We start from the raw sequence: 14,238 nt of genomic DNA, 5'->3' as shown, positions 1-14,238 counted from the left end.
TCTGCCAACAGCAAGAATGCAACTACAAGTTCATTTTTCTTTTTTTAATGAATGGATAGATGACAATCGTGGCCAGACCTCCTCTTAAAATTAAGCCAATCGGGCACAGTAATTATACATGTATGCAGTTATTTTGCCATCAAAAACACATTTTCATTGTTTTTGTTCATGTTTTCAACGAAGGGAAGGACTGTTGAGCTGTTTCAGATGCCGCTAAACCCAAAAATATTAGTGCCAAAGTCACTGTGTTGTGCAGAAAAAACATCTTTTCACAAAAAGATGGTTTTCTCCTTGTCCCAAATAGCTTAGTGTCACTCAAATGACGAATTTTCAAACAGTGATTACTAAAGAACAGAATAAGGTAAAATTTTTCTTTTTCTATGTAAAAGTTGGAATCCAATCTTTCATATGGTACCAACTATGAGTCCATAGACATAGCACACAATATTTTCTCAACATTAAAAGCTCCGTCAAAATGCGCAAAATCGGCTGGCACTCTAGGGGTTGCTTTTTCCGATAACACTTGGGATTGAAATTGTAAAAAAAAATGAAAATAATAAACAGCCAATCTTTTGAAAAACTCTTTGAGTCATATTGTAGGTCCGTGAATTAACATCTCTCTTTTAGGAGCCTTAAGTCCCATCGCTACCAGAGAATTGACTTCTACTTGAGGTTGCAATGGCAATCACTCGCGGAATCAATCGCGGTTGTTGTCAGTGTTTGCATAAAACTACAATTTTTTTGTTTGTTTGTTTGTTTGTTTGTTTTGCTCTGGCTAATATTTTTGATGAATCTATTCACATGCAAGATGAGCCATCCGCTCATTGGTGTCTTCATTATTTCCTGGCGAATGCACATGGATGCAAGTGATGTCATGGTCTTCTTTGAAAGCCCACAACACAGTTGTTTTTCTTTTACACACGGCGACCGTTATTTTATTTTCACTGTGAACGACACGTGACTTTCTTGAGTATGCACATGCGTGTGTTATCTGACCAATCGTCCGCCCACACGTCACTTTCCTAGAAGATAAACGTAGCTTGCAGCAGTCTCCTGAGCGGCCCGATTGCACTAACCTGATAAGCTTCTATCTTCGAAGCCACCCGCCCATGGTCGATGACCTGCGAGGGCAGGAAATGAAACTGGATGTCAGGATGCGAGATGTGCGCTCGACTGCGAATGAAACCCCCGCTCTCCAGGTGTGCCGTCGCTCCGTAACCTAGGTGACAAATGGCGGAACAATGAAGGGTGTCACTGCCACATTTGCAACCCTCCAATCTGATTGAATCATTACACTTTGGAAGTTCAGGACAATATTGTTTCACTCTCCAAAATACAGAGAAGCACTGTTCCCATTAAACTGCGCACGTGCGCAATTGCGCACTGCTCGCATGTTCTCAGCGCACAAGAAAAGCTATGCTGCCCATAAAACAAAATGCAATATAAACATATTAAGTGATATCTAATATTAGACCTCATCTTATCTAATTAATTAGACCAATAATATTGTTTTCTGTACCATTTTGCATCGTGACAGCGAGTGACAAGTGTCCAGCCAATGATACGATAAATCTCACTTACACTATTCATCCAATCAAACGCATGGACAGAAATGTTCCCTGCATATACACCCAGTGCAAGTTAGCTAGCAAACAGTGCGGAATTAAGAGATGCACATGCTAACCTCTTTTCTTTGCGAAACGAACGAGCAGCGACACATCCACTCATCTAGCGAAAGTAAAAAAAAAGAAGTGTGCTTCTTTTAAAACGGAATGACTGTTGGAGTACAGTATATGCAAGTAGAAGAACAAGCCGTGAGAGTGAGATTTTTTTTATTTTTCACAACGTGGCTCGTTTATTGCCATGGGGACAAGTGCTATATACATCACAGTGTCATGTCTAAAACACTTATTGCTCAAGATAAATAATAATAATAATATTAATGACAAACGTGTTGAAAACAAACAAAAATACTTGTGATTTGTTAAGCAACATTGTGCGGTTTGAGACTTCTGGCTGCCTGGTTTACTTGTATGCTTGCCCAGGTTCAAATACAATAAATAAAATTTAAAAAAGAATCTACAGGTCTATCTTTGATTCAATAAAATAATAAATGTAATTCCATAGTAGTTCCAAAGCTCTTCAAACAAAAATACTTTAAATAAATATTACGGTAAAGAAACCGTGTTCTCTAATCTGCGATCAATCTCAACTGCCCCTGTGATGCTGGCCTAAGGCTCTTAAAGGGCCAGTATTATGCACCTTTACCTCTGCCTTAAAGGGGCAGTAACATACATGTCCATTGGGCAGTGAGCCAAAACAACCCACAAACAAATAACTTTCTAGCTCTTGGCCATTACAAAAAAATGACATTTAAAGTAACTCTGTTAAGTGAAATGCTGTGAATTGGCTCCTACAAACATGACAATCCCAGATGCATCGTTCTCCCTTATTGGTCCTGGACAACGCTTTTCACCTCAGCTATCCCTTCATAAACGACGGGATAAGTACCCAAAAGCACGTTACTCAGAGCCCCCCTCCTTCCTTGCTCGTGAATGAAAAAATGTGAATTATGTGATATCGCTCACTTTAGGAGCATCAGATATGTACTTAAAATGATTATTTGTAGATATGATCGATAAGCGGTCTATGATTTGGCTGGATTGTTTGTCTTGGGTGACCGCTTAGCATTTGGTGGTGAATAACACTGGGTTTCGGCAGAGCTCGGGTTGCTTCATTGTTTGTGCATGACTTTATAATCAACTATACCTAGTCAGATTGGACATTTGATTCGTTATCAAGGTACTTGATAAGGTACTTGACCCAAAAAAAAAAGACAAGGGAATTTGATTGCAATTTGATCCTGGGTTAAATATTGGTTTCAACGAAGTGATTCCCAGGATCTTCTGAAGATGGCTAATTCAGGTGTTGACAATTTAATTTGTTCGTATCTAAGTGTTGTTTTATTGTGTCTACTTTTGTAATTACGTTATTTGTAGAGAGGTGAGGGGAAAAAAGGAGAGAATAAAACAAACTCACCAAAAAAAAAAAGTCTGACAAAAGTGTGGGTTTGTCAACTATAACCAACCCCCATTGACATAGTCATGACATAGTCAGAGATTGAGAGACCTTGGTAGGTGGAGGGGACACTTTTAACCAGGAAGTAAGTGAAACAATACAAGTACTTGTATCTATACAGTATACAAGGCACCCCAGGAAAAGGGAAAAAGGGACAAAAAAGGAAGGAAAGTGGAGAAAGAGAATGGTTAAAAATATTTCAAGGAGGGAAGGAAATTGGATCAGAAGGCGAAGGACAAAAAGGGGAAAATTGCGGAGGAAATGTTAAAGGATATAGAGAAAGCTGAGAAGCTTATGGCTAAAGTTAACACTCCTTTCTCACACCTGTCCCCGGTTAAGGGTCCCCCACCGTATGAGGCTAAAACTAAAATTAATAATGTATATCCTCAGCTATCAGTTGTTAGCCAGAAAGGTAATCAGATAGAGCGCAAGAATAAAGGTATTATAGAAAAGGGGCAAACTCAAACTACCATTGTGAAGACAACGAGCCCTTCGAAAAGAAGAACAAAATTCAATTTACACAGTGAGTGGCCGAAGACTAGCACAGGTGGCATTACGTTTGACCATACAAGTGAACCCGGTGGAGCAGTTGGGAGGATATGACCCTGAGATCAAGAGCATCCTGAGAAAAGTTGAGGATAGAGAATGCACACAATCGAAAAGTAGAAAATACAGTGACTCTACCAATGATGAGTGGGTGCAATGACAGTTTTCACGATCTACTACGGTTCTCATGTCAGCTTGGATAAGAAAAACTTTAAAAGACATTAGAGCAAAAAAAAAAAAAAAAAAAAAAGCAATGTTATGCAGAGCTGGAATGGAGCACAGAGCCAGGTGAACAGAGAGGATTGGAACAACAGTTGCGGAGCCTGGAAATGACTGAAAATGGACTCAAGAAATGAGGAACAAGCCCACATAAAATTGGGGAAAGTCTATAAAATGCATGTAGTACTTTTCCTGTGATAGTACGAGGTCACCAGTTGGAATACAATCCTTGACAAAATTCAGACATGTCAGCTATATTGGATAAGCTGCCGACTCTTGAGGCGCATCCATGGATATCCAGTCCTGCAGGATTTTAGCAGTTGGTGCGATCAGTCCTTCCTGGTGCTCGACTCATCCAAAACAAAGGACATGATCATTGATTTTAGAACCCATACACCGAGCTACATTCCAACAGTCACCACTACCTGTGGAATGCATGAGCTATTATAAATACCTCAGGACTGTTATTGACTCAAAACTGTCTTTTAACCAGAATAGTGAAGCGTTGTGTAAAAACGGACATCAGCATTTGTTTTGGGATTTTAGGATTCCAGCTCCTTCCCTTCTTCCGCTTTATGGTCCGGAAGATCAGGACCAAACGCTACAAAAACATTTTTATCCCAGCAGCCATTCACAATCTTAACAGTGTGGCAAAGAGAGGAAGGAGTACTGGGCTACATTGAACCTTTGGATCTGGGAATATAGGACTTTAAGACTCTTAACAACTGGCATTTTAAGTATTGTATTATCTGATGCATTGTTGTTTGTGTGTTTTTGTCTGGACTGCCGAGTTTCTGCAGGCAAAAAAAAATTACCGTAAGGTATAAATAGAGAAACCTTTGAACCTCTGAAGTGTGGAGAGTGCCTGGTGGGAACACAGCCTGCAGTGGGAGACATGAAGTGATTATTGGCTACATTATTGGTGTGCCCATAAAGAAGGAAATTTTAGAAAAGGCAAGCCTGGATTGCTTTTCAGCCACTTCGGTAAGGGACCGGATGTGGGGAACATTGAAAGGAGCATTCCCTACTAATATGCACCCTGATAACATTCTGATTAAGCCATTGGGTCAAGATGAAAATCCACACATGTATGTGTTCAGAGCCATCCAGACATGGAGACTCATCACTGGAAATGATCCAGAAACCAATCAGATGGAATGAGCTATTATGCAAGAAAAAAATACAAAAAGGTCTGACATGACCAGTGAGAATTAAATTAGCAGGGGTGGTTGGACTGGGAAAGATAACAAGAGATGTGTTTTGCGATCATATACTCCATCATGTGAACATGTTAAGAAGAAAAGAGACAGCTCATACGGGACAAGACCAGGAAACAGTGAGAAGGCTCAACCAAATTGAACTTACTCAAAGCAAAGAATATAAAAAATAAAAGCAGTGGTCGTGCAGGCACAGTCTCAGCCAGCACCAGTGCTATTTACTCAGCTCCCATTTCTGCCTTTGCCATTCCAGCAACCAGTGGATTAGCAACCTCAAGATGCAGTGGCAGCCCCTTTTAATCCATACGTACAACCAGGCAATAGACACGCTCAGTCATGGAGAGGAAGAGGCCGCAGAGGTAGAAGAAAAGGAGAAAACTGAGATTTTGTGGGAAACCGGCCACAGTTGCCGGGTCCTTGTTATAATTGTGTTCAAACTGGGCACTTGGATCGTAACTGTACCATGACAGTGGAAAGCCAAATTAGGAAAGGGTTTGGAGCAGGAGTAATGCAACAAAGGCAGCCAGTCCAGGTACCAGTGAAGCCCTTTAGGGGCCCTGAACATGGATTTTAGAGGTGCTCAGAGGACCTTAAGGGGGGATGTCAGCTGGTACTGTCAGGATCGGAACAAGAATCAACAATATTAGAGGAAGTAAATGATGAACCCCTAACAGCTATGGTTGACAGTGGAGCGACTTTCACTTGTGTCCGGTCCGATGACGCTATACATCACCCTGTGTCTGACAATTTTGTGCAAACAATAGGGTTTGAGGGTGTAGTACAGCTGATACCGTCTACAAAACCAGTACAGCTTCGCTGTCAAGATAGAACCATTAAGATTCCTATTTTTTGTGTCGGCACATACTCCTATTGCATTTCTTGGATCAGAAGCATTGTGAAGAAAAGATACAGTTGCACTATAAAATGCACACCAGACGGTCGTGTGGTGGAAGTCCCATACAAAGTGGGACTTCAGATGACTGCCACATCCACAGTTTTTGAAATGGAAATATTGGTCCCATTTCAAAAATGGGAGAAATGTATTTTTGCCAATATGCCTGGGGCGAGGCACCCTACCACTGTCCGTTAGTGTTTCAAAGATGTTACTCAAGCACCTGCAGTAGAGTGGCTGAGTCAACAGTCTGCCCAAGTCCAGTTGTATCATCCTAGGTCTTCAAGGAGTGGCCATGAAAATACACAGGGATGAGTACATCAATAATGAATACAAGATCAAGAACACTGTCCCACATATGATAAATGGACTTTCACTTATGTAGCGCTTTTCTACCTTAAGTACTCAAAGTGCTTTACACTAACTAGTCATTTACCTACTGATGACGCAGCATCAAGAGCAACTGCGGGTTCAGTGTCTTGCTCAAGGACACTTAGACATGGTCTTGATGGTTATGATTCTGGTTGCATTCCAAGTTTATGGACACCCACAAACTGTGCAGATGACACGACTTGATCCTCAGTGTAGCTGCAGAGCTTCTGATGGAGAGACAAGTGCCCTATAGTCTGTGTCCACAGTACGGACATAAGACTTGTGAAATCAGCTTAGCTAGTGCAATTGACTCTTTGTCCAGGTTGTAGACCCCCTTGGAAACCACAGTACCTATTGAAGGAGGAGGTAATCAGAGGAATAGAACCACAAATAAGAGGATTGCTGGAAGAAAAAGTTTTGAACATAACAAATGCTCCTGTAAGCAATACATCAATATTACCCTTGAAAAAACCTGATGATTCACAGCAAAGTGTCCATGACCTTCATGCAGTAAATGAGGTTGTGGTGGACTATGCCGTGGATGTGCCAGATCCCCATACATTGTTGGCAGAAATCCCGCATGAGGCATCCCACATCACAATGTTGAACATACAGTATGTGGGCATTTTTTCAGTATACCTCTAAGTGTTGAATCTCAGGGAATGTTTGGGTTTACATATCAGAGACAACATTATAAAGATCAAAGACTTCATATGGGATACCAGTATGTCACAAGCTTGTCACAAGATTCAATCGAATTGTTGCAAATTTTGCCTGAGAAAGGACATAAAGTCTCACAGTAAAAGCTGCAATATTGCCAAACCGAGGTTAATTATTTGGGACAAAAGATCTCCAAGGGGCATAGAAGCATTTCAGACGGACGTTTAGAGGCAATACAGAAAGACCCAAAACCGCAAATGGTTAAAGAAATGTTGACATGTTTGGGAATCACCGGCTATTGCGCATCTTGGATTGAGGAATATGTCAAGGTAGTGGGTCCACTGAGGTCCCTGATCAAGTACGAAACAGGCAATAATCAATTACACGAAAATTTGATGTGGACAAATGAAGGCTTGCTGGAATCTGAAACAATTAAACAAAGGTAGTAAGAAAGCTCCTGCATTAGCCTTACCTGATTATTCAAAGAATTTTTTGTTTGTTTCCAATTCCACTGGAGGTAGGTTTGCCTATCCATTTTAGGCCAGCCTACTGGCATGGGGTCTGGGCCCCAGGCTGTGGCCTATTACTCATCTGCCTTCTCCTAAGTGGAAATGGGACTGCCGCCATGCAACAGAGAAATGGTGGGAGTTTATTTGATATATGGAAAGCCCTCATCTATGGGCTACCCAGTGAAATTTTGGAACCCCATCGTGTGAGACTTCTTTAAATCATGGTAGACACACTTTGACAGAGCCTCAGCTCAGAGACTATTATAGACTCCTAGAATAAGAGGATGTTACTGTGGCAAGGTGTACCACTACCAACCCAGCTAACTGGTTGCCAACTTCAGGGGATGGGGGACCTCATGATTGTTTGCACGAGGTTGGAAGATACTCCCAGTTAAGATCAGATTTTCAAGCACTCCCGTTACAAGACCCAGATTTCGAATTTTGGATGGATGGGTCTTGTTATCGAATTGAAGGAATCGAAAGGTGGGCGTGCCAGGATGCCACTGGATTGTGTAGAAATCATGAAGGGCTTCTGGTAGCTCCCCCCTATCTGTTAGGATTTGATTCAGGAGTGTAGGAATCATTTTGAGTAGATATTATACATTTGCCATTATAGTACATATTTGCAGCATAAATGAGTGTTTTCAGCTTGGGTGTGGCTACAAGAGGACGACTCAACTGCAGAGTGTGAACAGCTGATAAGGAGACATCGACAGCAGAGCTCCTGGGAGGTGACGTCAGGACCTCTGAGCTCACACCCACTACCAGAGAATGTGAAGATTGATAAAAGATTCTTGCTAATTTTAACAAATACACAAGTATGCTGTCTGCCAATTTTACATGTAATCAAATGCCTCTGTATCATATAAAATGGGGGGTGTTAGAAGTAGCGTTAGAGAACGAATGTGCAGTGAACAAATAAACGCTACACTCCTTTTCTCTCTCGATCCCACTCGAGAAGATTATGAAACTGTGTGCCTTTTCTCTCTTTATTCCCTAATTATTATAAATGTCTATTTGGTGAACCTGACAAGGAAGCACATGGACTGGCACACGTGTCAAGGAGGGAGATGAAAAGGAAAATAACAAATGAATGGCTTTTGGGCTCCATATTTACTCAAACAGATTGTTCAGGTCATAGGCAGATGTGCTATTTGTCTGAAAAACAATGTGAGGGGAGGGTTAGCGACCCCTCAAGGTTATATCCCTACACCAAATGGTTCAATGAGAGAAATGGTAGTGGACTTTGTTGACATGATAAAACTGGTTGAAAGGAAACATATGTTAGTCGTCGTGGACAGGTTCTCACGGTGGCCTGAAGCGTGCCTGACTAAAAGGAAAGATGCTCAGTCTGTTGCCAAATTTTTGTGTCGGGAGGTCATTAGCAGATGAGAACTCCCTGATTGAATCTCGTCAGATAATGGGAAAGAGTTTGTGGATAAAACAGTAAAAATTATCTTCCAGGAATTGGGCCTAAAACAGCGGTTAGGTCCGCAGAGTCAAGGCATATGCGAGAAGAGGAATGGCATTTTTAAGATTCGACTCATAAAAATTTGTCAGCATACAGGATTGAATTGGCTGACGGTACTTCCGCTTGCCCTGATGGCCTGCCGTTCTAGTGTGCTGCATGATTTGCATATGACTCCACATGAGTTACAGGCAGGCGGATGCCCGTCGCCTTGTCTGCGCACCTGGGATAGGCCCAAGCTTGTCGTCATGCATTTGACAGCAATACATAGGAACATTTTCGCCTATGTTACCAACAGGCAGAAGCAAGACAAAGAACAAGGTGGACTCGAGGTGAACAATAAAGACACATTTCAACCAGGAAGACAAGGTGTTTGTGAAGGTGCTTCGCTCGTTTAACCAACAGCGACAGGGCCATTTGAGGTTGACTGTTGTATGGGTACAGCGGTGCAGATAAAGGGGTCCTCTACCTGGTATCGCCTGTCTCATTGTATCAAAGCACCTGATGATGAGAGAGTCCAGAGAAATGAGGTTGATAATGTCGACCTGTAGGAACCAGAGTGGGAGGAACAAGTTCCATGACCAACTCAAGTGTAGGAACAAGAAGCAAGCAGCTGCGCTGTGACTAATGCTAGGCCTGAGCTGCATGCTATTGGTAGAGTCAGTGATGTCACAGACGGTGTAACAGGGGAAGGCGATTCCTTAGAGTTGACTTCCAAGAAACCCCTTCTTCAGATGGAATCACTCAACCAGAGCACAGTGATGCCATCCATGGTGACAAGGAGCAGGGAAGTACGGAAAGACTGGGATGTCCAAGGGGACCAATCCCGGTCAGACCGGTTCGGAAAAGGCTTAAGGCCAGACGTTACCTTGATTACATTTGAAGGGGTCCAGAACAGGTCTATCCTTTTGCCTTATAATTGTATTCTGGATAAGAGAGCTCTGCGTCTACGAAAATCACAATGGGAAGATGAAAAGGTTGCAGTTTTTGATTTAGCTAGACGTACAGAGACAGATAATATTTTATTGCTAAATCTCCCGACAATGCGTTGTCTTGTGTACATGTAAAACGCAGAGGATAGTGAGAAACGCTATTTCGATTCCTTTGTATGTTAAGCACATGTGAAGAAATTGACAATAAACTTGACTTTGACTTTGACTTTGACTTTGATCATCAGTGAGAGGCTCCAAGGGACAGGGAGGGAGGTGAAAAAGAAAATAACAAATGAATATGGTCAGAGAGGAGGATTGTAAGTGTTCTTGTTTTGAGCCCCATCAAAGAAAACGTGATGATAATGATGATTTAATATGTATAGATATATGCTTTATATAATATCGCTAGTAGAAATGGAACCCAAGATAAGCAAATACAGAGTGCCAGCGAGAAAAACTAAGCCACAACAGCTTCCTGCCCAAAGTCCTATTATTGAGGACTCTAGCAATGTTAAAAGAGTAAAATTTAAGGGAAATATTATATCTATAGAGGAGAAATGTATATGCTTTCTAAGAGGGCGAGAATTGGTAAATGAGGGTAGTAGAATTGCTTGTGCAAAAACATACTTTTGGGTAGGAAGTAGAGGACTATTTCTCTGAATCTGAAGGTCAATAGAAGAGATTCGGAGTAATCTATGTGCCTTGTCAAGACATGAGGCTAACTGGAAGGCCTATGGGTTTGACTCCTTGGCAATGCATGGCACTGATATGTGGGCAAGTAAGAATATGTAGTATCAACAACTAATCCACTCAATTAGGACATCTGTAAAGACAAACAGTTCTTGCATTATAAAAGTTCAAACACTGAGCACATTGTTTTCTGTTTTCGAAGCAAAACCAGTACCAGTTGAAGCCAGTTGTCAATTTAGATTATTGTATTGCCTGGTGTATGAACAAACAGAGAAAACTCCTGAGCTTGATGCTAAAGTGAGACCCTTACTGAAACCAGTCAAGAAGTGTGCATGTTTTGATGAACTTCCATATTGTAGCTTAGTCGACATAGATGACGACATACGCACGGTCGCTCCAAATGCAATGGCTGTAGAACCCGTGAAGGTGTGTTACTGTTTTTGTTCCAATATGCATGGTGGTAAAAGAATCTATATGGGTTGAAGGGATTTATATCATTTTATACCTGATAATGAAGCTTTATTAATTTCCTCTGGAGCTATTCTAGTGTAATATAGATTGGTAGTTTCTTCTTCACTCTTGACTTGTAATAACTATGAACAAGATGGGAACTATGAACAAGAAGGCGGTGCGTGTAGACGCAGCGGCCACTCGCTCTTCCGACAATGCGTTGTTTTGTTCGTCAAACAAGTGTTTGTCTGAAAGTTTTTCCGGTCAGTTTACGCCAAAATACGCGTACAGTCGACGGGTCTTCTTACAAATCGGGAGAAGCAACATTTGCCAACTTTTAAACACGGAACTGGAGAACTCGCTAAGGGAATTGGGACTGCTACGCCGGCCTGCTAATTCACCGGACTCGCCTGCTACCCCTCCCCCGGAAAGGAGGCGCCGGAAGCGGTGCGCCAGGACGAGGAAGCGGGGCAAGCGCGGAGGTATTTGAGCTAGGCTAGAGGCTAACCCAACTTGCCCGGCCATACCATCTATTCTTTTGGCGAACGTTCGTTCACTGGATAACAAAATGGACGATATCCGACTTCTGAGATCAGCAAACCGAAAAGTGAGTGACTGTTGTGTATTAGTTTTCAAGGAAACCTGGCTAAATAGTAACATTCCGGACTCCGCTATACATCTAGAGCAGCTAACATGCTACAGATCCGACAGGGCTCTCGCAGAGGGGGGGAAGTCGCACGGTGGCGGCGTGTGTGTTTACATCCGTGAAGCGTGGTGCCGGGATGCCACTGTAGTATACAAACACTGCTCACCTCTGGCGGAATTCATGATCGTGAAGTGTCGCCCCTTCTACTTGCCAAGGGAGATAAGTTCAATACTGCTGGTCGCTACCTATATCCCCCCAACTAACAACAGCAACAGAAGTGCGGCACTGAACGAACTGTACCAGGCTATCGGTGAACAACAAACAGCGCAACCAGACGGCTTCATCATCCTCGCGGGGGATTTCAACCATGCTGATCTCAAAACTGTTCTCCCGATGTTTCATCAACAAATCCACTTTGCAACAAGAGGACATAACACTTTGGACTGTGTTTACACTCAGCACAAAGGAGCGTACAAAGCCCCCCCCCCCCCCCCTCCCCCACATCGGCGCCTCTGACCACCTCACTATTATGCTAATGCCTGCATACAGACCTAGAGTGAAAGCCATCAAACTTGCACGAAAAGAAGTAAGGGTGTGGCCACAGGAGGCGACCTCAGCCCTACAGGACTGCTTTGAGTCAACAGACTGGGACATTTTTAAGGAAGCAGCCACCTACAACGGCATCACAGATATTGAGGAGTACGCAGACACGGTGACCTCCTACATCACCAAATGCATGGACGACGTGACCCACATCAAGAGGATCACCACACGGGCCAACCAGAAGCCATGGCTAACAGGAGATGTCCACAGGCTGTTGAGGGCCAGAGACAAGGCCTTCAAAGCTGGGGAGAAATCAGCCCTGAGAACAGCGAGAGCCAACCTGTCCCGTGGCATCAGGAAAGCCAAACAAGAATACACAAACAAGATAACTTCTCACTTCAAGGACAGCAAGAATGCACACAGCCTATGGCAGGGCATTCAGGCTATCACAGACTACAAACCTGCACCACAAAGCTGTGAGAACGACATCACTCTGCTCAACAACCTAAACAGTTTCTTTGCAAGCTTTGAGGAACAGAACACCACCTGGCCACAGAAAACACCACCACCTCCGCACGACCAGCCTCTGTGCCTGTCTGCTGCCAGCGTGAGGAGGACACTATCCGCCATCAACACCCGGAAAGCAGCAGGTCCAGACAACATCCCTGGCAAGGTGCTGAAAGACTGTGCAGAGGAGCTGAAAGATGTTTTTACAGACATCTTTAACACCTCCCTGAGGCAAGCCATTGTGCCATCAGGCTTCAAAGCTGCCACCATCCTACCTGTGCCAAAGAAATCCTCCCCATCCTGCTTCAACGATTATCGTCCGGTGGCACTGACACCCATCATCATGAAGTGCTTTGAACGACTAGTCCTGTCACACATAAAATCCATCCTGCCCCCCAGCCTGGACCCGCATCAGTTCGCCTACAGGGCAAAGCGATCCACAGACGATGCAATCTGCTCTGCCCTCCACCCGGCACTCACCCACCTGGACAAGAAAGACTCATATGTGAGAATGCTGTTCATAGACTTTAGCTCAGCGTTCAACACCATAATACCCCAACAACTCACCTGCAAACTGGACAAACCGGGCCTCAGCACCTCACTCTGCAACTGGCTGCTGGATTTCCTCAGCCAGAGGCCTAAGGTGGTGCGAGTTGGCAACAACATCTCAGGCAGGATCAACCTGAGCACGGGGGCCCCACAAGGCTGTGTGCTCAGCCCCCTCCTCTTCACCCTACTAACACACGACTGCACGGCAACCCACATCTCCAACCACCTCGTGAAGTTTGCTGACGACACAACACTGGTGGGTCTCATCTCCAACGACGACGAGACCCACTACAGGAAAGAAGTGAAGCTTCTGACCGGATGCTGTAAAGACAACAACCTTCTGCTAAACATCAGCAAGACCAAAGAGATGGTCATCAGCTTTCAGAGAGGCCGCACCCAACACCCCCCACTGACCATCGATGGTGCTGCAGTGGAGAGGGTGAGTAGCACCAAGTTCCTGGGGGTGCACATCAGCGATGACCTCTCCTGGACCACCAACACTGCATCTCTGGCCAAGAAAGCAGAGCGGCGTCTCTACTTCCTGCGCAAACTGAAGCGGGCAAGTGCCGCGCCACCCATCATGACCACATTCTACAGAGGAACCATCGAAAGCATCCTCATCAGCTGCATCACCGTGTGGGGCGGGAGCTGCACCGACTACAACAGGAAGGCACTACAACGCATCGTGAGGACAGCTAAGAGGATTATTGGTACTCTGCTCCCCTCCCTGCAAGACCTGTACACCACCCACCTCGGCCGCAAAGCCGTCACGATTGTCACCGATACAAGCCACTCTGCACACAGTCTGTTCAGCCTCCTGCCCTCCGGAAAGAGGTACAGGAGCCTCCGCTCCCACACCACCCGACTCAGGAACAGCTTCATCCACAAGGCCGTGAGACTGCTGAACTCTCCCCCCCTCCCACCCGTGAAAATGCTGAACTCTCTCTCCACTCCTCTCTC

At 44.0% G+C, this 14,238-nt stretch overlaps 2 protein-coding genes and 1 pseudogene across 2 annotated transcripts in view; 2 read left to right on the top strand and 1 right to left on the bottom strand.

Moving 5' to 3' along the window:
• Positions 1-14,238, bottom strand: part of chdh (choline dehydrogenase) — a 42,159-nt gene that overhangs the window by 1,330 nt on the left and 26,591 nt on the right. The window contains exon 8 of the mRNA XM_088440892.1: positions 1,077-1,219. Coding sequence (XP_088297018.1) covers positions 1,077-1,219 — 143 coding nt within the window. The remainder of the gene's footprint in view (positions 1-1,076; positions 1,220-14,238) is intronic.
• Positions 1,024-14,238, top strand: part of il17rb (interleukin 17 receptor B) — a 48,364-nt gene continuing 35,149 nt past the window's right edge. The window contains exon 1 of the mRNA XM_088440957.1: positions 1,024-1,199. The gene's annotated coding sequence lies outside the window, so the exon portion shown is untranslated. The remainder of the gene's footprint in view (positions 1,200-14,238) is intronic.
• On the top strand, positions 9,096-11,066 carry LOC148426857 (uncharacterized; annotated as a pseudogene).

Source organism: Hippichthys cyanospilos, chromosome 2 (genome assembly GCF_059441005.1).
Source record: "Hippichthys cyanospilos isolate Australia breed blue-spotted pipefish chromosome 2, RoL_Hcya_1.0, whole genome shotgun sequence".
Lineage (NCBI taxonomy): Eukaryota > Metazoa > Chordata > Actinopteri > Syngnathiformes > Syngnathidae > Hippichthys > Hippichthys cyanospilos.
Note: the sequence above shows the minus strand (reverse complement) of the source record. Positions and strands in the feature narration are given on the sequence as shown.